General features: G+C 42.6%; 1 protein-coding gene across 1 annotated transcript; it reads left to right on the plus strand.

Moving 5' to 3' along the window:
• The first annotated feature begins 688 nt into the window (after positions 1-688).
• On the plus strand, positions 689-25400 carry LOC142217188 (transmembrane protease serine 9-like). The gene is made up of 16 exons (XM_075285377.1): positions 689-725; positions 4236-4434; positions 5510-5781; positions 7206-7372; positions 8093-8315; positions 8604-8702; positions 13958-14153; positions 14253-14518; positions 15304-15473; positions 16835-17072; positions 17903-18159; positions 20111-20168; positions 23126-23336; positions 23594-23865; positions 24279-24448; positions 25170-25400. Exons 1-16 carry the CDS (start codon positions 689-691, stop codon positions 25398-25400), a joined length of 3066 nt encoding a protein of 1021 aa, XP_075141478.1.
• The last annotated feature ends 280 nt before the right edge of the window (positions 25401-25680 follow it).

A 25680-nucleotide genomic window follows, 5' to 3' on the forward strand; every position in this document is an offset into this window, starting at 1 on the left:
CTCTATCAAAACTCTCGGATATGAATGATTATTGCTTTGCCATAGAATAGTTCATTGATACGTATTACTTACCCCTTTACATTGGCACCGGGGCTACACAAGATGTCTCCTTCATGAAATGTCCACCAGAAACGGTGCAAAATCCTTTATGCGAAAGCCATTAGATCCAGAGTGGCAGATGAGGAATCTTTAACAGTTCTATAGTCATCACAGTGTAGTAGATTTGCCAGAATCTGTCTTCTCTGAACCCATAAACTTCACCTTCATTTGTACTTGACTCTTCGTCATGAAACCATTGACCTCAGCTTGGATCTCCCCTATATTCTGCCTCATTGTCTCATCTTGATATGACCCCCAGAGAAGAAGCCATCAGGACCCCTGACTTATGCGTCTCCTCTACCAAAAAGAAAAACTTGATCATTGTCTTCAAGATTCCTTACATAGCTGGAGAGATGACATAATGTGACAAGTCGCGGGATGAACCATCATCACTGTAGGAGATTCTTAAAATGTCATTGTATATAGATTGATACTTAGAGATTAGCAATCAGGCGTGTCAGCATTTTCTAGTTGGGCGCTAAGTTTTTAGCCAGTGCATGTCATAATCCTATGAGCACCCTTACCTTTAAATACAGCCGGATCCATTATCTTCTGGGAGGTTAAGCCGAGACATCCAAAGAATACACGAATGGCTCTCTCACGAGTGATAACGCTGCTGGGTTTAGGTATGTAATATCTTATTATAATCTTAGAATGTCCATATGGAAGTACACCAACCCTATAGAAAAGAAGGACATGGCCCTCCCATCCACCTATTATACATTGACCTATCGCTGCTAAGCAAAATCTAACTTGAGATGTGTCCTGTTTTCTACCATGTTGGTGTTCCTGTCCATATGGTTCTAGAAAATATTCCAAAAATATAACCCTTGAGACTTTCTTCTATTTTACTGGTATCATTCTTGGGTGAACAAAAAAAGACTGAATATCATCTGAGCCCAGGAACGACTGGGTTGTTGTCAAGGTTCTCAATCCACAAATCTTTGTGAACTTGTGTAGATCAAAAGTCTCTCCAAGGATTCCATTCTGCCCAGTTGGGCTACTTTACTAATCCAGTGGTGGAGTCGACGGGTTCAGTTGAGCCCCAGTGTAGGGGAATTAAAGATTTGACTATTATGAACAGGTGAATCCATAGAGTCTTGGGGATGTTTGGGGGGGGGGGGGGGGTTAAGAATTTAGTCCTGGAGTATGAAACGTTAGGGATTGTACTTGTGACCAGTATGAAGTTATTTTTTCACATTCCCACTAGATGTGGAGGTATGTCTCAGGGAGTTTGTGACGGTGCCAGCCAAGGGGGTATTTTGTGGGGGTAATTATGTGCAGGACAAAAGTCATTTTGGATCACCCACTATCAAACTTAAAACTTTTAGTTTGGCACATTTAGAAGGGCCAAGGCGATTCTTGGAAATCGTGCCCAAAGCCTCTTTAAAGAGGACCTTTCATGGTTTGGGGCACAGGCATTTCTATATACTATTGGAAAGCCGACAGTGCACTGAATTCAGCGCACTGTTAGTTTTCCCGATCTGTGCCCTGGGTAAAGAGCTTTCGGTCCCGGTACCATAGCTCTTTACAGTCAGAAGGGCGTTCCTGACAGTCTGTCATGAACGTCCTTCTCCACAGCAGAGCCTATCGCGCTGTACTGTGTGAGCGGGGAGGAACGCCTCCTCCCCTCCTGATAATACTGGTCTATGGACGAGCACTGTGAGCAGAGGGAGGGGGCGTTTTTCCCCGCTCACACAGTACAGCGCGATAGGCACTGCTGTGGACAGACTGTCAGAAACGCCCTTCTGACTGTAAAGAGCTATGGTACTGGGACTGAAAGCTCTTTACCCGGGGCACAGATCAGGAAAACTAACAGTGCGCTGAATTCAGTGCACTGTCGGCTTTCCAGCAGTATATAGAACTGCCTGTGCCCCAAACCATGAAAGGTCCTCTTTAAATAAAGTTTTGTTGGACCCGGGTTCCTAGGACTAGGTCATGACTGTGGTCTCTGCAGGTTGATTCACGTGAGAGTAAAGAATTGAGATGAGTTTTTTGAGAGGTTTCCATAAAAGCAAAATGGACTCCAGTTGCGCCACTGAACGTTCGGTCCCACCCAACTTGAGTGCTCTCATGTAGCTACATTTTATTTGAACATACCAGATGAAAAGTTTGGATGCAAGTCCTTGAGCGGACTCAATGTCCTGACATGTAGGGTAGTCCTCCTCCAGATGGATAGAGTCATATGGGAGACTTCTAGAAGCAATTGAGAGATTTGGGAGTTGTGAAATTTCGGATAGGATCAGATCTGGCACCGACATAACTAGGGACAAAGAAGGGCTTAAGGACTGGAAGAAAACTTTTTGTATGATGGAAATGTAGTTTTACATTCCATTTCTAGAAACCTACTCCCCCCCAATTTTTTTTATTTTATTTTTTTTGCCTTACAATGTTCATAAAATGGCGACATATCCAAAGACATACTGATAGTGAATTAAGAGTATGGGATCTATACAGGACAGTGACTGATATGAGTGGTATGATGGCGCTATATAAGTAAGCAAAATAAATAATAATCAACATATTTAGCTATTTTATAGTAGTAGGGACACCAAGTGTAGAAGTACCCAATACTAAATCCCTAGCCCGTTATAGGGTGAGGCCACACTGACCATCTCCTGGTAGCAGGAGACTGCACTAAGAATAGCGATTTTCAAAATGATTCTTAAAAGCCCAAAACTCCCAACATAAAATGTAACTTATTTTTCATGGTATTTCTCCATTATAGTCATCTTTTGGATATAATATACACGTATCTGACAATTATTGCCATATATTCTTAAAGGTGATTGACACAAGTCATCCTATTGTATTGTTATGTATTGTTATCAATATGGAGCCTCTGTCTTTACTTAAAAAGCAAGAAATTCCTAAAGCTCAACCGATCACCTGACAGTCTCCCCATTGTACTAGGAGGAAGCTAGTAGGCGCCATTTGCCATAAATCAAGTTGGTAGGCAACATTCGTTCAAATTGAACTTACCAAGTCCACGAGTGAGGGTCGGGCTGGATTCTCTGAGAAGTTTTCTCCGTGCAGCGTCCCCGCGGCGTCTTCCGGCTCTGAATTCACTCTGCCAGGCATCGGACCTGGGCAGAGCCGACTGCGCATGCCTGCACTACAAGAAAATGTCCGCTTACAGTCAAAGCAGACATTTTCTTGTAGCGCGGGCATGCGCAGTTGGCTCTGCCCAGGCCCGATGCCTGGCAGAGTGAATTCAGAGCCAGAAGATGCCGCGCGGAAGCTGCACGGAGAAGACTTCTAAAGGTAGGAGAAGAACCAGCGTTGATTGGCCAACTGTATAGCATTCGGCCAATCAATGCTGGTTCTGCATCAAATTTTTCCATTCGAATAGCGAGTGGTACTCGATCGAGTACGAGTATTTCGAATACCGTAGTATTCGATTGAATACTACTCGCTCATCTCTAGTCCTGACATTATAAAAGTCCAGTGAGCACAACAAAGGGACCAGTTATCCAACCAATTGGTTGAGCCGAACTTGAGATTTCAGGATTGATTTTAAAATCCGATTGCCGGTCATTTTCCACCCGATCCCGATCGTGAAATTTGCTCGATCGCTGATCGGAATCCGATCTTTTCCGATCTCGATCGCTCAACCCTACTAACCAAGCTTCAGCATCATGCAGTAGGTGTCTGGGCTCCTACACCCTTTAACTAGATAGATATTAACACTTGGTAGACAATACAGGATAAAAGGCATCTCATTGCCAGTGTAGGCCAAGTTAAGACTCTGGGACATCCTACGGATTGGAAATACTTGCTTATATGCCCATACACACAAGTCAACCTTCTAGACCCTTGTAGGATTTTACTAATTTATTTAATACCAATGTATATTAAAATGTTTTTGAAGTGTGGGAGAAAACAAAAGAATAAGAGAACTTGAAGGAAACCTACAAAAATAACTTCTTGGAGTAGATGAGGAAAACCAGTCAATGACAGCTATATACTCAGTTTAGGACTGTCATCAGGTTTACCTCAGGTATTCTAGGTCTTTGAAGGTAGGCTGATTTAGGGCTAATCAATTTTCTCATCTCTACCCTTCATATTTCTAACCATTTTCAACTCTTTCCATACAAGAATGGAGCTACCAACCTGAAGATCTTTGTCTCTTACAGTTGCTTGTTTGCTTGCTGATTCCAATGGCGAATCAAATGACATTTACTCAAGTGACCAAGATAGAATCTATGGGGGCAGCGACTCCAAGGAAGGGGAATGGCCCTGGCAAGTCAGCGTGCAAGCCAATGACTCCCATATTTGTGGTGGGTCGCTCATCTCTAATGAGTGGGTGATGTCCGCTGCTCACTGTTTTGAAGGGTAAGAAGATCTCTAATTGGTGCAGACAAAATTTTAGAAGGGTAAATGACATTAATATTTGTTGCAACCTTTGGAGGGGGAGTTCTGGAAGTGATGATATGGCCCCACAGATGTAGCCCTGATGTCATCATCATCCAGTCTGTCTAGCATGACATGAAGAAACAGAAAGATTGGAGTAAGTCTATATCCATTGAAGATCTATGCTCAGTTCTCCAAGATGGCAGGAACAACCTCCCTGCCAAAAGCTTTCTGTACCTAAAAGAAAGCAAAGGGCAAAGGTCACACCTAATATTGATGGGCTATATATATTTCTGTTTCTTTATTCACGTTTCTCTTTGTTTACGGAGAGAAATAAACTATTAACCCTTGTATTTCTGAAATCATTCTTAATGTACAGCATTTTTACCATGCATAACCAAAATTTTTGCACAATACTGTAATTAGATATGGGCAAAGCTCCGAAGATTTGTTTAATTTTGACCTGTTTGGTCCAAAGTTTTGTTTTTGGCCAAACTTGTCCATCCCAAACCAGAAGTGCTGTTATTATACTCAGAGGTCTCTATGAGAAATGGAGGTGCGACAACATAAGAAACAGTTATACTCACCTCCATGGGCATCCTGGTAGTGCCCGTTGCTTCCCTGGGTTCTTCTTCTTGCCTCTTGGGTGACGTAATAGACCTCAGCTATCAAATGAAGTGTGTTGATGTCATGAAACTTTAATGAAAGCATTATGATGTGCATGCTCCCATGTGACTGTTGAGGACCAATCACAGGCCTTAGGGGTCCCCTCAGGACACATGATGTCACTGTAGGCTGGAAGAGGCCAGGAGAGGAGACCAAGGGTGCACAGCATGTTTCCGGGACCTCTGAGAAAAATAGTGGCTTGTGCGTGATGAACCCCAAAGTTTCAAGTTTGGGTTGAGCCTGAAACTCTGAAAAGCCTGAAAATTTAAGTTGAATCTGATTCAATCTAAACCAGTTTGCTGATATCTGTAGTATATCATTGCATAATATTGTCTGTACTTATATTGTCTTATAAAATGTTATCTTTATTAACGTTGGTGTTTCATGACAGAAATATAAACCCGATCTTCTATAAAGTCATCCTGGGCATGCACCAGATGAATAATCCGACTCCTTATCAAATTGAGGCAAGTGTGGAAAAGATCATTCCTAGCCCTGACTTTGTAAAGATCGGAAGCAAAGGAGACATCGCTCTGATGAAGTTGTCCAGTCCTGTCAACTACAACCAATACATCCAACCGATTAACCTTCCCGCAGAGATGTCTGACTGTCCATGTGGCTTTAACTGTTGGACCACAGGCTGGGGAGCCACCGAAAATAGCTGTAAGTCCTTACTATCTGATTGCGTTCAACCATATACAGTATCATATACCACAACCACATACCAAAACTATCATTAAAGACACAAACCTCAAAAGAACAAATATGGTCACTAACCTTATTTATCTCAGACTACAGAGTACCTAGTCAGGGAACCCATCTGAGAAAACTAACTGTAAAGCCCATCTTTACTCTACTGAAAAGGAAGGAGAGACAGGGAAATAGACAGAAAGACATGGATCTCAATGACTACTTAAAGGGATTCTACAACTAAACCAACATTTTTTCTATTTGCCACGTTGGAATAGCCTTAAGAAAGGCTATTCATCTCCTACCTTGCTCAGTCACCTCCAGCCCGCCGTTCCGTAGAGATACCGTTTTTTACTGGTATGCAAATGAGTTCTCTCGCAGAAATGGGGGCGGACCCCAGCGCTCAAACAGCAATGGGGTGCCCCCATTACTGCCAGAGAACTGTCTCCAGCAACGCCTTCATCTTCAGCTGCATCCTCCCCTTCTCTCGTCATCTTCCGTCTGGTTCAACTCCGACGCCTGCGCAGTCGGCTCTACCAGTGAGACACAAGTAGAGCTGACTGCGCATGCTGGCCGGCGGCCATTTTTGCTCTTGTAGTTCAATACAGGAGCAGCCTCCCAAAAATGGCCGCCAGTCGGCATGCACACTTAGATCTTCTGGTGTCTCACTGGCAGAGCCAACTGCGCAGGCATTGAAGTTTGACCCAGACAGAAGACAGAAGAGGTGGTTGCAGCTGAAGATGGAGGCGTCGCTGGAGACAGTTCTCTGGAACAATGGGGACGCCCCTATTGCCGTTTGAGTGCTGGGGCCCTCCCCCATTGCTGCGAAAGAATTCATTTGCATACCGGTAAAAAACAGTATTTCTACGGAATGGCGGACCGGAGGTGACTGAGCAAGTTAGTAGACGAATAGCTTTTCTTAAGGCTATTCCGACGTGGTAAATAGAAAAAATGTTGGTTTAGTGGTAGAATCCCTTTAAGGAGTTTTCCCAGCTTTATCAATTGAGGACCAATCCATAGCACAGTTCATCGAGTGAAAATCAGCAAGTTCTGACATGGGAGACCCCCATGGATCAGCTGTTTGAAGCAGTAGTGGCATTTCCTTAGGCCATGTGACATTACAATTATTGGTCACGCGGACTGTTCAAATCAATGGGCTAAGCTGCAACACCAAGCACAGCCACTACACAAAGTATGGTGTTCTACTTGGTTTTCTGTGAAAAAGCTGCAGTACACACCCCAAAACTGTGGTCTCTTAAAACAGCTTATCAGGGAAGGAGGGGGGTCTCGATTTCACACCAGTCTTCAATTGATGACCTATCCTAACAATAGGTTATCACTTGAGAAGCCCAGAAATCCCATTAAAGTTTTGACACTTCCAAATTTCTGTTTTTCAGCTTCTCCTACAAATGGGATCCTCCAGAAGGCAATGGTTCCAATTATTGACCCTAGGACCTGTGACCAGTGGTACCATGTATCATCAGCAGAAAATGCCAGCACAGTCTTGGTCCATAGTTATGAAATTTGTGCTGGGTACATTGATGGAAAAAAAGATTCTTGTCAAGTAAATACCTAAAGTTCTGCTTTATAAACAGTAGAAAACCTAAAACCCCCGACCATTCTTAATGAGAAGACCTAATTTATAATGGTCTTGGGGAAATATTCTATAAATCATTGTTGAAAAATACATTTACAAAGAACTATGTACTTGTCGGATATTCCATGGCAGTAACTTACAGATATTGGAAAGTCTGAAGGGTTTTTGAGAGCCATAGTCCCTTCAAAAAGTTTATTGACAGGGGTGCTGGAGTTGGACCCTTATGGATCTAATATCAATAGCCTATTGTAAGAGTATCCAATCAATTTCATTTGAATAATTTAGTTATTTCTTTAGTTTTGTTACTTTTTACCAAGTAGTAATAATAATATGTTATCTTTATTGTATAGGCCATTACAAAGAAACTTTATTGTTTTTTTATTTTTTTTTTATTTTACCCTGTTACAAAACTTTGAGCAATGATTGTCTGTCTATAATGTTTTGAAATACATGGTACACTATGGCCTCCATCATGGTCTTACAAAGACCCCCAGCAATGCCCTGATCTGATTGAGGGGGCTGATGGACTGACAGAGGGAATGCAGTCCCTCTGTCGAACACCTTGGATGGACCAATTTTATTGATCAAAATCCCAATGTCTAGGTTGTTGGCAATATCATATACAACATATCTGCAGAGTAACTAAGTAAGTCCATATTAGATGATCACATTTATCCTCTGTTGCAGGGAGACTCTGGAGGACCTCTTGTGTGTAATATCCAAGGTGTCTGGTACCAGGCTGGTATTGTAAGCTGGGGAGACAGTTGTGGTGCCCCATACCGCCCTGGAGTCTTTTCTCTTGTACCAGTCTACCAACGTTGGATTCAGAAGTACGTGCCCAATCTGGTGTTTACAAGGCTGACTCTTCCTACATCAAAAGTGGACTGTTTCGACTACATGTATGACCCAGGTAACATGGACACATTGAAACCTACAGGTTCTGGTGGTGCTTTACTTTCGTCCCCAATTACAGCCAAATATATTATATACTAAATCTGAACAGTCAAGGGTAGAATCTCATTGCCTATAAAATAGAGGATTATTAACATTGGGCAAAGGTTCTTTAGGTTCTTTGGAGATATCATGTGTTTATCCAAAGGAAGGAGAACATGGACATATCCTTTACCGTGGTGCATTCATATGATACACCTCATATGATATGATAGACCTCTATTTATATTTTTTTCAGATCTGTCAGCATGTTCTCCGCTCTGGGCTGGTCAAGTAACTTGGGTCATATTGGCAGTTTCTTTGATTTTCTGTACCTTGTGGTCTGGCCCCTGGATATTTTGTTATTGTGAGTATTTGCTTCAATGTAATGGCCTGGCTTCTCATGTAGAGCCAGATTCAGTATTTATGCCTGGGCTACAAATATACAATTAATCCTTCATTCCCCCAACCCCTCCCCATCACGGCTCAAATGATGCTGATATAGGTGTATCTGTTTTACTTACAGGACCATAAAAGAGCACAAAGTGTTAATGCAATGACCTCTAGTCACCACCAAGAGGAGATGTAATTGAGTGAAGAGGCCATGAATCTAAGGATGACAGCTCACCATGATTCCACAATGATCGCAGCTCACTGTGATTTATAGGTCACTTTGCTCAACAGTTCACTAGGATTTTTGGATGAATATGATTTCTATATCACTATGACTTATGGAAAAATATCTTTGTACCGTGTTAACCAGTGGATATGAAATAAAAATCTTTTTGAAAAGTCTTCAGTAGTTGATACCTTTATTAATGGCTAACTTAAAAAATGATGACATATTGCGAGCTTTCAGGATAACTAAAACGATCCCTTCATCCTGCTGGTTTACCTAGTATACCAGCCTGATGAAGGGATCGTTTTAGTTATCTCGAAAGCTCACAATATGTCATCATTTTTTAAGTTAACCATTAATAAAGGTATCAACTACTGAAGACTTTTCAAAAAAAAAAATTATTTCATATGACTTATGGATCATTATTAGGGTTGAGCGATCAGGATCGGAAAAGATCGGATTCCGATCGGCGATCGAGAAAATTTCACGATCGTGATCAGAATTCCGATCCCGATCTTTTCGGGCGGGATCGAGATCGGGGCTTATTTCCCAGAAACTCGGCTACTGTCCAATCATTGTGGGAAAAGCTTAGCACCCATAGGAATGAATGGAAGTGGCCGGCCGCTTAGCCCCCTGCTTGCCGGCTGCGTCCATTCATTCCTATGGATTTACCACAGCCTGCCACTCTTCTGCTTTGTCCCTGTTTTACCGTATACTCAGCTGAATATACGGTAAAACAGGGAAGAAGCAGAAGAGTGGCAGGCTGCGGTAAATCACTGTGTGCTGCGCTGCTGTGAGGACGACGAGGCAAGTTCATGAGTAGATAGATACTACTGTACATTGACTTGTCTATCTACTAGACAAGTCATTGTACAATAATATCTATCTACTCGTGAACTTCGCTCAACTTACCTGCTCAGAAGTGCTGCCGCTGCCCTCTGCTGATCCGGTCCTCTGTCCTTCATGTGGCTTCAGAATTCCCTGCGCCCCGCCTCCCTAGACTAGTATTATAGAGAAGGTGGGGCTTAGGAGAGTGTGGGCGGGTACTCACATCTCCCCGCCCACACTATCCAACCGCACCAAGCCCCACCTACTCCCTGCATCTCTACTAGAGATGAGCGAACACTGTTCGGATTAGCCGATCCGAACAGTATGCACCCATAGAAATGAATGCAAGCACCTGTGACGCTGACTTTGCCGGCGGCTGGTCGGCGTCACAGGTGTTTCCATTCATTTCTATGGGTGCGTGCTGTTCAGATCGGCTGATCCGAACAGTGTTCGCTCATCTCTAATCTCTACAATACTAGTCTAGGGAGGCGGGGGGGATCGCAGGGCACTCTGAAGCCATGTGAGGGACAGAGGACCGGACCAAGAAGAACTGGGCGCTGCAGCTGTGCAGGTACGCGGACACCCATGGGGGGGTTAATCACTACACAGCGTGGGGTCCAAAAATTGAAACAATTTTTGGTCTACATGCTGTATAGTGAATAGGATCGTTTTTAAAATCCGATCTCCGATTATTTAAAAAATCCCATTGACTTGCATTGGGATCGGAATTGGGATCGGATTGGGTTCGAATGGAAAATGATCGGAAATCGGATTTTAAAAACGATCCTGAAATTTCAAGATCGGCTCAACCCTAATCATTATGAAATGTGTTTCACAATGATTTCTAGATCACTATGATTTATGGCTCACTATGATTTCTAGATCGCTATTATTTACAGATTATTTACAGTTTGCTACATTTTCTAGATTGCTATTACTTACTCACTGTGACTTGCAATTCAACATGATTTAAAGCTATTTTATACAATGTCAATAATAATATTATTAATGATACTATAACTTGATCACAGAATGAATAAAGTTACAAAACTCTATAGTTGATAATAGAACATCTCATGACGTCACATTCCTTGTCTCGCCTTATTAACCTTGCTGGTTCTTTTTAATTTTTCTGGATGAACACCAAAGTGTGATGGAGTGGGAAGATATTTTTTCTCTCTTTCAGTGAAAATATTATAATGTTTAAAAAATAAATAAAATAAAACCCTTTTGTCCAGGTTCTTTGAATTTTATGTCACTATTTTTGATGTATAAAATGCCAGTGTCTACCTGCTCTGATTGCAGAGTTTCATAGGAACCTTCATGTCTATATTCAGAATATAATGGATAGTTTGGGTTCAGGACATGATTGTATTCCTTTAGTGAGGGTAAAAAGACAGGTAAAGAAGGAACATTAAAGAATTGATCGAAGGCAATGGATGGGCCATTTGATATGGAGCGCTGGGATGTCACCACTGTATTATATCACTCACCATGGTTCAAAGGGAGTCTACCATTACTAAAATTCTTTCTAACCCACTTATATACTGTTGTAAAGGCAATGACTAACTTACTTCTTAGGGAGAGTGTGTTCCCCTGACGCTGGTCTATAGTCTCTCACTCTGCCAAATCAGTATCCCTGCGCTATGCTGACGAGGTCCAAAAGACCGAAACAGCGCTGTCTGTAGCTGGGAATCTGTTCCTTTCGGAATAGAAATACTAATTTGGCAATAAACTCCGCATCATGTTAGTAGGTGTCACGGAGCAAAGGTATACGTCCTTCCTCCGGAGGATATCTTGAATCAACAGGGATGCAAGAGGTCGGGAGACAACAGCAATTTATTGTAATCCACAAAGTTAGTAGCCAGCGGCGGTCACATCAACCGTAATAACAAGTCCACGGAAGTCACAATCCAATGATAGCTTTGGTTCCTTGGTCCTGTAACTAAATCCTGGCTCTCTGCAGAGCTGTGCACAGGCCGGCTAACCCATACTAACTGCTAGCTACTTACTATATACTAACACTGTTACATCCTATATCTGTGGGGTGGGGGGGGGGGGGAGGGCTGAGTCACAGATCCTTCCCCCCTCACCTATACCAAGGAGAGCAGACTCCCTGTCTCCTTTGGACAATGCACCGTCCAACATCTTCTTGGGGACACCAATCAGATTATCTCCGCCCATTGTCCTCACTGGTCCTCACTAGTTAGAGGTATTTGCATACAATGTGCTAACACACTAGACCCTAATCAGCCAACTACACATTGATGTATACAACAGGTTAGAGAATACATTCCACACCAAATATATATTACACATTGCCTATAGTATAGACTCTAAACATCCCGTGACAGTAGGCTTATTAACTGAGTCATGCATGATGTTAAGGATACTGCCCTCTAGAGGGCTGAGTACAGAGTGCACTGTTCTCCTAATTACATCCTGGAGAATAGACTTGCATATTTTTTACCTAACTTACTTCTGTGAAAGTGCACTGGATGGTTCACTATGTGTGCCAAAGTTGGTGCGAAATAGAGGTTGTTCATGCTCAAAAATTGAAGATCTGTCCTGTTTTTGTCCAACTTACTTATCTATAGGGCTTGTAAGAAGAGTAAACTCTGATATATTATAGAAATCCCCAAAAATAAATAAATAAATTGGGATATAGGTGCCATCATACATATCTGGATAACATAGACCTAAAATATGGTGGCGTTCTTGAGACTTAACCTTACCTTTCATCCATGTTGGGGTCACATGGTAATAATACACTTAAGATACAGCGAATCATTCTGGGAAGTTGTAAACCTCTCATATATTATACATGATCCAATGTATAGACAGAAGAAGGTTTAGTGATCTTGTAAATATTTGATCTCACACATAGATCTCATTCTTGAGGTGTTGCTACATTATGTTGCTGGGGTTGAGGTGTCAACCAATCAAACTAAAGAATTGTGATGGTTCAAATTACTCCGAGGTGTGAATAATTACTTCTCAATGAAGCAAGATGAGAAGACTAGACCTGCGGAGATGCAAGGTGTGAGGAGTCTTATGTTCTTCAGAGCCGGGACACTATAGACATGAGGATTTCACAGGTCAAAATTCTGGTGACTATAGGTACGTGCCAAACAAAATCTTCAGTTTTCATGTTTAGTGGAGGATATTGGCTGCATTGACATCTTCTTTATGATGGGACTATTACTGATCATTATCGTTTTTTGCTTCCTTTACTTTCACACATCTGGTTGGTGGTGACACCATCTATGGAGGACAACTGAAAATTCTCAGTGCTGTCATATACTTGGAAGTCTTAGAAGATCTTGTTTAGGGGTACCCAAGAATGTCCCCAGTCGAGCCACACTGTCTCTGGGTTGAAAAATGTGTTCAGGTGCCACAACCAATGAACCTGTTTCATGGTCATTGACAGCATTTGATCTGGGTAAAAAATATGCAAATCTATTCTCCAGGATGTAATTAGGAGAACAGTGCACTCTGTACACCGCCCTCTAGAGGGCAGCATCCTTAACATCATGCATTACTCAGTTAAAAAGTCTAATTAATCATGATGTGGATTTAATTGCCAAATTAGTATTTCTATTCTAAAAGGAACAGATTCCCAGCTATGAACAGTGCTGTTTCGGTCTTTTGGACCTCCTCAGCATAGCGCAAGGATACTGATTTGGCAAAGTGAGAGACTATAGACCAGGGTCAGGGAATAATCGTACACATCAGGGAGAGTGTGCACCTACAGAGGCAGTACTGAGACTTACAAGTCATTACTGCTGCACTAGGGATTCTGGGTAAAAAATATGCAAATCTATTCTCCAGGATGTAATTAGGAGAACAGTGCACTCTGTACGCCGCCCTCTAGAGGGCAGCATCCTTAACATCATGCATGACTCAGTTAAAAAGTCTAATCATTTGATCTGAACAAGCAGAAGTGGAGTGTAAAACATGATGGGGGACTGAACACTAATCTGAGCCATCAAACAGAAAATAGATTTCAGACTACCGCAGGCTCCAGTAGACAATGCAGCTAAGCTGGAGTCACTCATCATAGTGTAACCTAGACTACCGTAGCAGATGTAAAAAGCAGCCAACAAGGTACATAGTAGAGGCACAAAAACAAAAAAGATTGTAAATTTAATTTATTTTATAATTTTTTCCTGTAGTTTCCTTGTTCTGCATCTCAGAAGCTGGATCAAGTTGTGGCTCCCCAAAGGTTTCCAACCGGATTATTGGAGGCTTAAATGCTGTGGATGGAGAGTGGCCCTGGCAAGTCAGTCTTTGGTACAAAGGCTACCACATTTGTGGGGGGTCTCTGATCTCCAACCAGTGGGTTCTGACTGCTGCTCACTGCTTTATGGGGTACGTTGAGGGTCAGTTCTTATGTGTTGATGTTCACCACCATGGTCTGGGTTGAGCTACCATTGCTTAATACAATATCTGTGACTTTTTCCCTTGTAGGACTCTAAAGGGCTACACTGTTCACCTGGGGATGTATCAGCTCGCCATGCCAAATCCTCATGAGTATTTGTCTACAGTGAAGCAATTCATCACCCACCCACAATACATGTACGTGGGTAGTAGAGGGGACATCGCTCTGGTCCAGATCACCAGCCCTGTCAATTATACCCAATACATTCAGCCGGTGTGTCTACCTGATGCGTCTGTCACCTTCCCCTGTGGCATGGAGTGCTGGGTAACGGGATGGGGTGACACATCCTCGGGGGGTGAGTATTCTGGGTATATACATAGTAATGACTTTATCTGAATGCTACCATACAATATACTTCTCCCAGTTAGGCTGACTATCAATCTACCAGACACAGCCAAAGTAACATCAACTGAATGAGAGTCGTAGTTCTTATTTCTGCTCCTACGCAGGCATATGATGTAAATATATGACCTAGTGAGCCCTTGGGCCATGCAAATCCTCTATGTTGGCAAGGGTTGTGCAAAAGCTACAGATTATGTTACTGTCCATATTGCTATACATTCTTCTGCAGAAGGTGGCGGTGTCTGTGGAAATGCAAGACTGGCTTGTATTTATTCCCAGATTGTGACACTAGGTTTCAGGAAAACCAGCCATGATCTATAAGAAGCTCCTGCCAAAAGATGGTGTTGTAGAAAGTTCCCCCTTTCCACCAAGGAAGACTTATGTGCATATTCCTTTCATGGGCACCATCAAAAACCCGCACAGAAAAAAAATAACCTGAGAAAATAACCAGCGTCTTACTTATTCTTGTATATTGTGCACAGAAAAGATTACACCATTGAATCCTAATCCTTGTGCAGATCTGATGCAAAAACTACAGATCCTCTGCATATATATGAAGATCGACCTTGTAATTATGTTGTAGATCTGCACAAGGATCTGCTGGGGATCTACTGTGGATCCTATAGTAAATGTTTCTCATATGTGAAGATACTCTAATAATACAATACTACCGCAATAACACACCCAATGTCATGTTTTGGCTAAGCACTGGTAGTAATAGCTGTTATTTGTCTTCAGTGGCTCTTCAGTATCCTGAGACCCTCCAGAAGGTGATGACCCCTCTGATTGACCACGTCACATGTGACCAGATGTATCATCAGTGGTCCTCAGAAGATGCCAGCACTATATTAATCCATGATTATGAGATATGCGCAGGATACACTGAGGGGCAAATGGACTCTTGCCAGGTCAGTGTCTTATGATGGTGTTGAGAACCTGTCTGATCCTTCAGAGAATACTGAGAATCCACTCACTCTTCACAAACATCTCCATGCTGATAGTTTTCTTTTATCACTGAACTGTTTTTCTCCTGTGTCAACCACCTCTGCTCCTGTGTGAGATTGTGTCCAGCGAGTAGATGCCATTTTTAGTAGCTATGGATCTATGTATCCCTTGGGTCCCAAAACAGTGCTCTACAGCTCCACACCCCTAATCATGGGGAATGGAGTTGTACAGCGCCTCAACATCCAAGGTGGCAAGGACTGCCCCCGATGGTACTTGGTTGCCCTCCAGGTGTCAGAGGACATCCATCGTGTCCCGGACATATGACGGGAAAACAAGGACAAAGGGGTGCAAAATCTGATCTAAATAGTTGTTGACCCCCTCTGTCACTCCACCAATGCCCAAGACTATGGGGCGGCCCTTCAAGAGCATATAGCCTTTGTATACCTTGGGGAGGCTGTAAAAAGTGGGGACCCAGGAATGCACTGGACACATATATTGGTGGTCTCTATTAGAGATAAGACCATTAGTTCTCGCTTGGTCAAGGATCTCAATCAGAGAGGCGGAATACGAGGCAGTTGGATCTGAGGGGAGGACTTCATAGTGGTCACCATGGATATATATTTGGTTCTATCCATGATGACCACATTTCTGCCCTTATCTGAGGCTTTTATGATTATTGAATCATCAAGTTCAAGGTTCCGGAGCGCTGTTAGTTGGGCCGAGTTAATTGGTCCTCTTAGGGACCACTGTACTCTATCTTGTCGATTCAGCTGTGAGTTATAATAGTTACACCGCATATTAGTGCTGCATGTCGGTGCACGAGTCATCAGAGCGTACAGATAATACAGTAATGCACTAACTTCCTATACAATCTGATTCCTGCATGGTCTTGGTCTTCTGTTGGATGTTATCAATTTCAACAAGGGATCATTTACTGTACTTTACATCTAATTAACTGGTAGGGGGTACCTGTGTTGCCTCGTTCTCAGGGTGCAATAGGATTTGGAAGGGAGAGGGGTGATATATAGTGGATGAGAGATATTCAATAATAGAGACCTAGTCTCCACACTTATACACCTCCTTCACTCCTTGGCTACTGTTTTTAACACATGGTGTGACTATTGCTCAGCTAGTGGGATGCATTGTGCTGGCCTAGATGTCCTGTTTTAAATTTTTTCAAATAAAAGTTATATTTTATCATTATTTTTTTGGGGGGCACCTATTTCGTATAATCATTGTCGTTGGTCATCCTGATCCATTGTATTTAATGTAGTACATATGTAATAGAAGGTACAGTATGTCGATTATCTCAAGTCTTTTCCAGGGAGACTCTGGGGGACCTCTGGTCTGTAAAGTGCAAGATGTCTGGTACCAGGCTGGAATTGTAAGCTGGGGCGAGGGCTGTGCATTACAATACCGCCCTGGGGTGTATTCCCTGGTGACAGCCTACCAGTCATGGATTATGGAATATGTTCCTGACCTGGTGTTCATAAATGTGACCGATATTCCTCAGCCCGAAAGACACTGTGGAGGAGATTCTGTCTCTATGGCCAGGACTTCAGGTGAGACATAAACTAACCGGAACTTGTACTATCAACATGTAGACAACACATCACACCACCCTGGTACATGACACCTATAGAGTTACAATAACACAACATTGGTGGATATGTCCTATCTGTCTTGTGAGCACTGTTCTGCTGCTGTAGTGTCGTTTTCTCTATTAGTATACTGGAGTATTGCATCCTAACAACAGCCCAAAGATCCACAACAGGTCAAGATGTTGGAAAAGACTCTACTGGGTTCACTGGGTTCAAGATTTTCCTGTTACTACTAGCATTCCATCCTTGAAAGACCCAGACTTGCTAGGACTCGAGAAACGTTCTACTAAAAAGATAACATAGTCAGTGTCTTCCCCTGCAGGCTTGTAGCGGAGTTACATTGTCTCAGAGACTACTCTAAGGCAGTGGTCTTCAACTTGTGGCTGTCCTACTGTTGGTAAACTACAACTCCTAGCATGGCCTAACATCCTGAGGTTATTAGAGTTTGCTGAAAGCGGTAGGATCCAGTCTGGAGATACACAAATAGGAGACCATTGATCTAGACAGGTGACACATTAACCTATATAGCCCTTGAGTCAGTCGTATCACATGAGATTATGTAGGTAACATAGTAAATTCCTCTGATCTATTCTTAGAAACTCTGGTAAATGAGGCGCGTCTTCTGTTAACTGCAGAGTTTTTGTTATTACGATATATAGAAAACAGGAGAGTTTCTGTGAGGTTGTATGATTCACACCTGAGAGGAGATCTAGAGATCAGGTCAGAACCCGAGCGCTCTGATAGCATATGAGCGCTCTAATAGCATATGAGCGCTCTCATACACGGTACAGTATGGTGGCAGGAAATGAGAGCTCAGGAGAAAAGAGGGAAGACCAGAGGACAAGAAAAGGAGAGGAGAAGGGGAAGCAGAGAAAAAGGAGAAGAGGGGAGATTAGGGGAGCGGAGAAAAGGGTTTAAAGAGAAGAAGATCAAAGGAGGAATGAAGACAAAAGAGAAGACGATTGGAAAAGAGGAAAGACATGAAACAAAAAGAATAGATGAGATAAAAGAAGAGAAGAAGGGAGAGCAGGAAAAGGGAGAAAGAAGAGTATGAGAGGAGCGAAGAAAAGGATTGAGGGGGAAGGAGTAAGGAGAGGAGAAGAGGGGTAGAGAAGAGGGGAGAAAATAGTACAAGAAGGAGAAGAGCAGAGTTTAGAGGAGGAAGAGAGCAGAGGAGAAAAGATCTGAGAAGAAGAGATGGAAGGAGAAAAGATGTACTGAGGAGGGAAGTAAAGAGGAGAAGGAAGGAGATAAGAAGGATTAAAAAAGAAGTCCAAAGGAGAGGGAAGAAAAGAACAAAAGGAGAGGAGGAGAAGATAAAGAGGAGATGGGAGGAGAACTATTGAGGTAAGGGGAAGGGTGAAGAAAGGAGAGAAGCAAAGAGGAGAAGAGGAGAATCCAGTGTAAAGAAGGGAAGGGAGGGAAGAGTATGGGAGAAAATAGAGCAGAGGAGGTAAGGGGGAGAAAGGGATAAAAGAGGAGAAGAGAGGAGACCTGGAATACAAGAGGAGAAAAGAGGATAGATAAGAGAGAAGCTGAAGGAAGAGGAGAGAAGGAGAATGGAAGAGAGAAGAGGAGAAAAATAGTGAAAATGGGAGGAAAGGAGAAGTAAGACAAAAACAGTGGAGAGAAGAGGATAAGGAGCAAAGAGAAGAGGAGATATGGAGATGGTAGGAAGGAGAGAAGAAAAGTAGAGAAGAAGGATGAAAGTGGGAGAAAATGGGAGAAGAAAGTATTATGGAGGAGATGAGAGTAGAGGGGGAAAAGAAGAAAATAGAAGAAGAGGGTAACTATGGAGAAGACCAGTCACACATGGATAACCTGATATCATGGTCTGGAGTCAGGTCCTCGCTGTGTGTTCAGGGCTTTGCTGTCTGACATGTCGCTTTCACTTTGAAGTCATTCTAGATAATTGCAGCAATTTCCAGGGATTATTAGGATTAGCGGACGTTGTGTAGCCGCCTGCTCTCTATGATATGTAAACAGTGAATCTGTTATGACAGGGTTAGTGCCAGGACTAGGCTGGCATCACATCAATGAAACCTACCCATGGACTAAGGATGGCGCTGAGCCCATTTTTAAGTGGCTGAGATGTAATACATGTAATACAGCCAACAGGTTAATAGATTAGTAAATCTGTGAACATTGGGAATCATGACCCACTGCTGCAATGTTTCCATAAGGCTTTGATCACACTGCTCCGAGCTCTATATTTAGTGTAAACAATAGGAAACATTCCCAGTTCATGTCCATTTGGTTTCATTCAGCATAACTTTATATCAACTGAGGTATAACTATTGTTATATAGTGAGTCGCCGTAAAAAACGTACAATGTATGTTCTTATAGAGGGAATCAATGGGCGACGTATACCACTGTATCATATGCATATATCATAATATATATATATATATATATATATATATATATATATATATATGGAACGCTCACATGCTGTGTGTACAGAGGTTAAGGTCTCTGATGTCATCTTGGTCGCTGCAGCTCACAACCGATTCTCTGGTGAGGTTACGCAGGATACAGATACGTCCTTTGTGTCCTATGAAGGTTTCTTGCACAATATTGATGGAATAGAAATAAAATGCAGTGTTTAAAATGATGCAGATATGGAGGAAAAATTGGAAAAAACTATTGCCAGCAGTAACCGGATACAAGACGTGATGTATGAAGCTGATTTGGGTGTGACTGGAGTAGGGCGGATCAGGGTCCAGGTTGAAATTGGAGCTTCTGGTCACTTGTTATAAAAAACCCCAGGACCTTTGTTTGCTCTGTGATGTCATGAGCACGACTATGGCTGCCGCCTCCTGTGCGTGGTCACATAGATTCCTCTCAGTACTCGAGGTGGTTGTCAGACTTGAAGAATTCTCTTTAGGAACAGGTTGAGGCACATTCTGAGCTCGGGGTGAAGGATACAATGGTGCAGTAGTGAATGTGAGTAGACCACAGACCGGCGAGGAGATTAGTCCTAACCAGGGGATATCAGCCACAAGGTGCGACCATGAACGGCGTCCTGTGTCTCCACAGCCTCCTACTGCTCTCCGGTAAGACGGTCATTTACTGTGTTTTCCCAAAATGCACAGGAAACCTCTGTGGACTCTCTATGAAAAGCGTGATTTTTCCCACACCGCTTTATTGCTGTGGTCAGCTTTAACAGTTTGTGCATGTTGTCTGTCAAATGGGCGTGGCTTATGAAAAAGGGGAAGCGAAACTCTGGATAATGTGTCAAAATTTAGTTGCTTGCTAATAAGTGTTGGTAAGATGGACTAGACAGTCTAAGGTTATGTTCAGATTTGCGTCAGAAATTGCTGGACATCTGCCAATTTCCAAAAAAAAGAACAGACATCCGATGGACCCCATTAAGGTCATTGTGCTCCATTGATGTTTGCTATTTTATCGGCCTGCTGTTCCGGATTTTTGCTGGATCAGAGCAATGGACACCCTGATACTAGTGTGAACTTAGAGTACGATGATATGTTGTAATAATGGGATGACTTGCCCACACCCCTTGTTGTTTCCGGTAGAGATGATGGACATATCTAGAAGAAATATGTGCAAGTTCATACAGGATTTGTCATTGTATGGTTGTGACGTGGAGTGAAGGGCGCGCAACTCCTCATACAAGGGTCACATATGGATATATAATATATATCCTTACATTTGCACTTTTCCATGTATTACTGTGGGGTTGTCAGTCCCAGATCCTTCAGTCCCCATGCAGATTCCCCCTTCCCCCTCTTTAGATCACTTCTTTCCTGGTGCCGATTGTTTTGTCTACCATCCTGCAGAACCAGTTGTGAATGATCCCCCTGAATACAGCGACTGTCTGCCGACTGTACTGATAACAGTCACTGATGTCACAATGATAAGACGGCCCTTCCCCTTGTAAAAAGAAAAACTGAATAGTCAACCAAATGCCCTATTAAGTAAACATTTTTTTTTCCCTGAGATCTGTTTTTCTTGGGCAAGCTGAGTTACAACCAACATGGCTGCCACAAAAGATATGACCCAACTTTCCTACAACAGATGAGTTTCAGGTCATTGCCAGCATTGGGAGTATTTCTAGGAAAGCTGGGTGATCATCTATGTAAGAGCTGTAATGGAAGCCATATTGGTTGTCAACTTCACTAGGTGACCAGGAGATGGATAAAAACCAGCGCTGGATCAGCAGACCTTCTGGATTGAAGGAATTTTTAATTTAAGGATTGGTTTTTATCCCCAGGTAAATCTCACTTGGTTTATCTGTGTTATAAGATCGAGGAAACTCAGCAAATTCTTATGTAAATGAGAGACTGGAGGGAGTCTCAGGAATGTGATGACATCACTGTTCCCACCGCATGGCCCCTCCCACAACTGGTTCAAGAACTTGGAAATGTAACGTCTGCTACCAAAATTCTTCTCACTTTCACTTATGATATCTATCTGATATCTACCTTTTATAATCAGAAAATGCAATTTTTGCACCAAGCTGAAGTTAACCACATGGTGTCCCACTCGGGAGTACAACTTTAAAAATGTGAATTGCTCACAAACACTTGAATGTAAAAGCGAGCTGTAAGAACTGTAAGAACTGAACATACCTGTATTTGGTGGGAAAAAAAATCTGCATTACAAAAGGTGCTGACAATGTCCTCCCCCAACGTCTGCACACAAGGAAACTCACCACTCCATAGTTGAGAATGTCCTCTGCAACAAGTCACTGTCGACTGCAATTTCACGCTCAATGTTTGCTTTCAGTTACTTGATGGTCCTGGGTTTGCTTGCATAAACCTTGCCCTTTAAAAATCCTCAAGGAAAAAAATCTGGGGGAGTTAAATTGGGCAATCGAGGTGGCCACAAACCTTTTGAGATCTCCAAAAAATGATCGGATCTCTTCCATACTGGCATGATTTGTTTGATCGCCGATCGGAATCCGATCTTTTCCGATTCCGGTCGCTCAACCATAGTCAATGCTTCTCTATGAAAAGTATAGAAAAAATGTTCCAGCATGCCACGACTAAATAAAACATAACCTTTACTTCATATCAAGAAAGGTAAAAAGGGATATTACATCACCCATTCAGGATACACGATCATGATGGAGCTTACGCGTTTCAGGACACATACATGTCCCTTAGTCATAGCCGCAAAGTGGGAGTTGGATTCGCTAGATTCCCATCCACTTTGCCATGACTGTAAAACACTGTGATTTTTCCTGCGGCTTTTCCACAACGTGTGGTCCCGGCCAAAGACTAGGTCCACAGCGGAAAGTGTAGAGGAGTTTGAGGTGGCCTTCGGTCTCAGATTCTTCTATAATTTTTGACTTTTTGTTATTAAATACACTAATAGAAAATTAGTTTGTTGTGTATCACTACATGAAAAGAACCATTGAAAATAACAAACCATTACACAAAAAAAAAAAAAGACCAAACCCCAAAAAGTTTCAGTTTTCAATCTCGGGAGTTGTTTGAAGGTTTGTTTCTTGTGATATAGCCAATCATTTTCAATCGTGCCATTATATATATTTTTTTTTCTTTAACATGTGATCCTCCAACACCCAGGACCCCCACGGATCAGCTGGCACTCTTCACAGGCCATATGATTTTGCAACTCTGTCCTATTTAAGTGAATGGAAGCCTCTTCAATATCAAGCACAGCTGTTGTGCTTGGTAGGTAATGAAGAGGCTATTGCTTCTTGAAACAGCTGATTGGTTGGGTCTTGGCCGACTTCTGCCAATCCTTAAGGATAGGATATCAATTATAAAAGCTGGGAAATCCCATCGTTGTCTTGTAATAGAAGCATGGAAATATTAATAGTCAATTGTTGAACAAAAACCATCAGCAGCCATCCAGAGGGCACCAGTTTGGAACACGGTAATGATTCAAGATCCCCAAAAAGTAGTGACCTCTTGTAGTGTCCATTGGTGGATGACTATACATGAGCATAAGGTTTGATAGTGATTTTTTTATATTGCCGAATATGAGATATGTGGAAGATGATGTGCTCCATTGTGTTTTCCAGTCTACACCCTTCCAGTCATCTCCAACACCACCACTCCTGCTCCACCAACATGTGGAAACCCAGTGATTAGCAATCGGATTGTTGGTGGCACAAATGCAAATGAAGGAGCATGGCCGTGGCAAATCAGTCTTCGATACCAAAATTCCCATATCTGCGGAGGGTCGTTGATATCCAACCAGTGGGTTATCAGTGCTGCACATTGCTTTACCTGGTAAGTGGCTACCTTCAGATAAAATGCTATGGCCTGGTCAGCCACATTGGACTCTAGATGATACCCATAACGTGGACCTTACACAAACACAAAGATGGTCCATTGGCTTAATGTGACTTTCGGTGGAAGGGGCAATATCTTTAGTTCCAGCTAAGGACCTTGGGAAAATCTGAGTTTTTGCTACTACACGAATAACATTGTGTTATATGAAGATGCTCATCATTATTGTGTAAATGTTCTTTGGTCTCACTCCTTAGGTCTACAAATCCTTCGGACTTCACAGTCGTTCTTGGCGAGTACCAGCTACAAATCACAAGTAAACACCAACTTATGTCCTCCGTGCAAAATATTATTGTGAACTCCCTGTTCAGCGGGCCAGGCACCCCGGGTGACATCGCCTTGATCAAACTGTCCAGTCCTATTACTTTTACCGAGTACATCCTGCCAGTGTGTGTCCCAACGTCATCTATGAGCTTCTCAACTGGCACCAAGTGTTGGGTTACCGGATGGGGCAATATAGGAACTGATGGTAAGAAAACTCTTGAGATGCACAGTATTCAAAGCCACAAATTATACTACCCAAGAGGAACAAACAGCAATATAACCTCCATTATTAGTGTATCTAATCCTATGATGTATGACACTGTCATAGAAGACTACACCTCTGGTTATGGGCCAATGTATCTAAGTCTATCGTATGTGTTATTGTCCTGGAGAACCATACTACATTCCCCATCATTTAATAGTGTGCACCTAAGCTTATCATATATCATACTTTCCCAGGGGCCCCATAGCAGAACATCCCATATCAGTAACCAGGATATTAAAGTTTATAATATGTGAAACTATCATAGAGAAGCTCATAGGATATTACTTGGTGAGAAATGTATTACCAACTATGGCAGTCAGCCTGACCTTGATGGTTGCTCTTCTTCTCTACAGTGATTCTTCCATACCCACAGACTCTCCAGCAGGTCATGGTGCCAATTATCAGTAGTAGAGACTGTGATAAGATGTACCACATCAACTCCGATGTCAGTGCCAACCAACAAATTGTTCCAAATGACCAGATCTGTGCCGGATACCAGAGTGGAAATAAGGACTCCTGTCAGGTGGGTGACTTATCTCCATGCTAATGCCATCAGTCTTTTTTGGGAAGTGGGAAGGAGAAGCTTTATTCTTCTTTGTCCCATCCTCCCCCTTAAGGTCTAAGCTATAATATTGCTATAGTATACGGTGTGTAACTTGAAGATTGGTGGGAGGTCTGACCACTTATAGTCACCTTTCAAGAAAATGGGGTGTTTTGCTCCCCATTTTGGATGGACTGTGCGCACTATTCTATTAATTTCAATGTAAGGACAAGAGATAGTTGAACACTGTACATTGGCATTCTCCGACACGTGCTGTCCAACCACTGCTCCATTCAGAATGGGGAGGTTCACTTCTGATCAGTGGGGATCTGTGCAGTCAGACTTCACAGATCTGCTTCAATTTTTATAAGATGGTGTAAAGTCATTAAGAGGGTTTTCCCATGTCAGCAAGTTATCTCCTATGCTTAGGATAGGAAATAACTTGAATATGAATGGGATCTAACAGCTCGGAGCCCCGCCAATGAGAACTCCGCCATTGTGCAGCACACCAGAGAAAGCTGGAGAAGACTACTTGGCGCTCCTATTGGAGTAAATGATGAAGTGGGGGTGTCTGAGTAGTAAGACTTTCACCTATCTGCATCACCAACTATCATGGATGCAAAATTTGAAGCTCAGTAGACATTATTAGGAATCTTTAGTATTCTCTTAATCATGTTATTTATTGGACTATCCTTCATTTCAGGGTGACTCCGGGGGACCCTTGGTCTGTAATGTCAATGGTAATTGGTACCTAGCTGGCATTGTGAGTTGGGGAGATCAGTGCGCCCTGCCAAACCGGCCGGGAGTTTATACCTACGTCCCTAACTACTACAGCTGGATCTACTCGTATGGAGCCATGCGTTCCGTCTCCTCATCCTCTGTACTGACGGCATCGGCATTACTACTGATCACCTGTCTATTGCTGCACACTTGATGAATAGTTAACGGCTCTGCAGAGTCAATGAACTGGGATCTTAGTAAGTTTTATGGATGGATTATCGTATGTCAGAAGACGGTGACCCAAGACTACATCGGTGAGTTTGCCGGAACTGGTGGTGCATCAGGACAAATCTTGTGAAGTACCAGACTACCTCATGTGGGTTCTGAGGACCACTTTTAAGCACTTGCTATATATTTCTGGATGATGACATGACCCAGTCGACAACACATCATCGCCTCTTCCTTGTAAGCTTGGAGGTCCACTGCCATGATGT

This window comes from Leptodactylus fuscus, chromosome 8, assembly GCF_031893055.1.
Source record: "Leptodactylus fuscus isolate aLepFus1 chromosome 8, aLepFus1.hap2, whole genome shotgun sequence".
In the NCBI taxonomy this organism is placed as follows: Eukaryota; Metazoa; Chordata; class Amphibia; order Anura; family Leptodactylidae; genus Leptodactylus; species Leptodactylus fuscus.

What these genes read in the sequence shown, in the direction of transcription:
- LOC142217188 (XM_075285377.1), top strand. Translation starts at nt 689, where the DNA reads ATGGCTCTCTCACGAGTGATAACGCTGCTGGGTTTAG. An exon ending in GATAACGCTGCTGGGTTTAG is followed by an intron (nt 726 to 4,235) that starts GTATGTAATATC and finishes TGTCTCTTACAG; the next exon opens with TTGCTTGTTTGCTTGCTGAT. An exon ending in AGGAAAAGGGAGAAAGAAGA is followed by an intron (nt 18,160 to 20,110) that starts GTATGAGAGGAG and finishes AGGGGATATCAG; the next exon opens with CCACAAGGTGCGACCATGAA.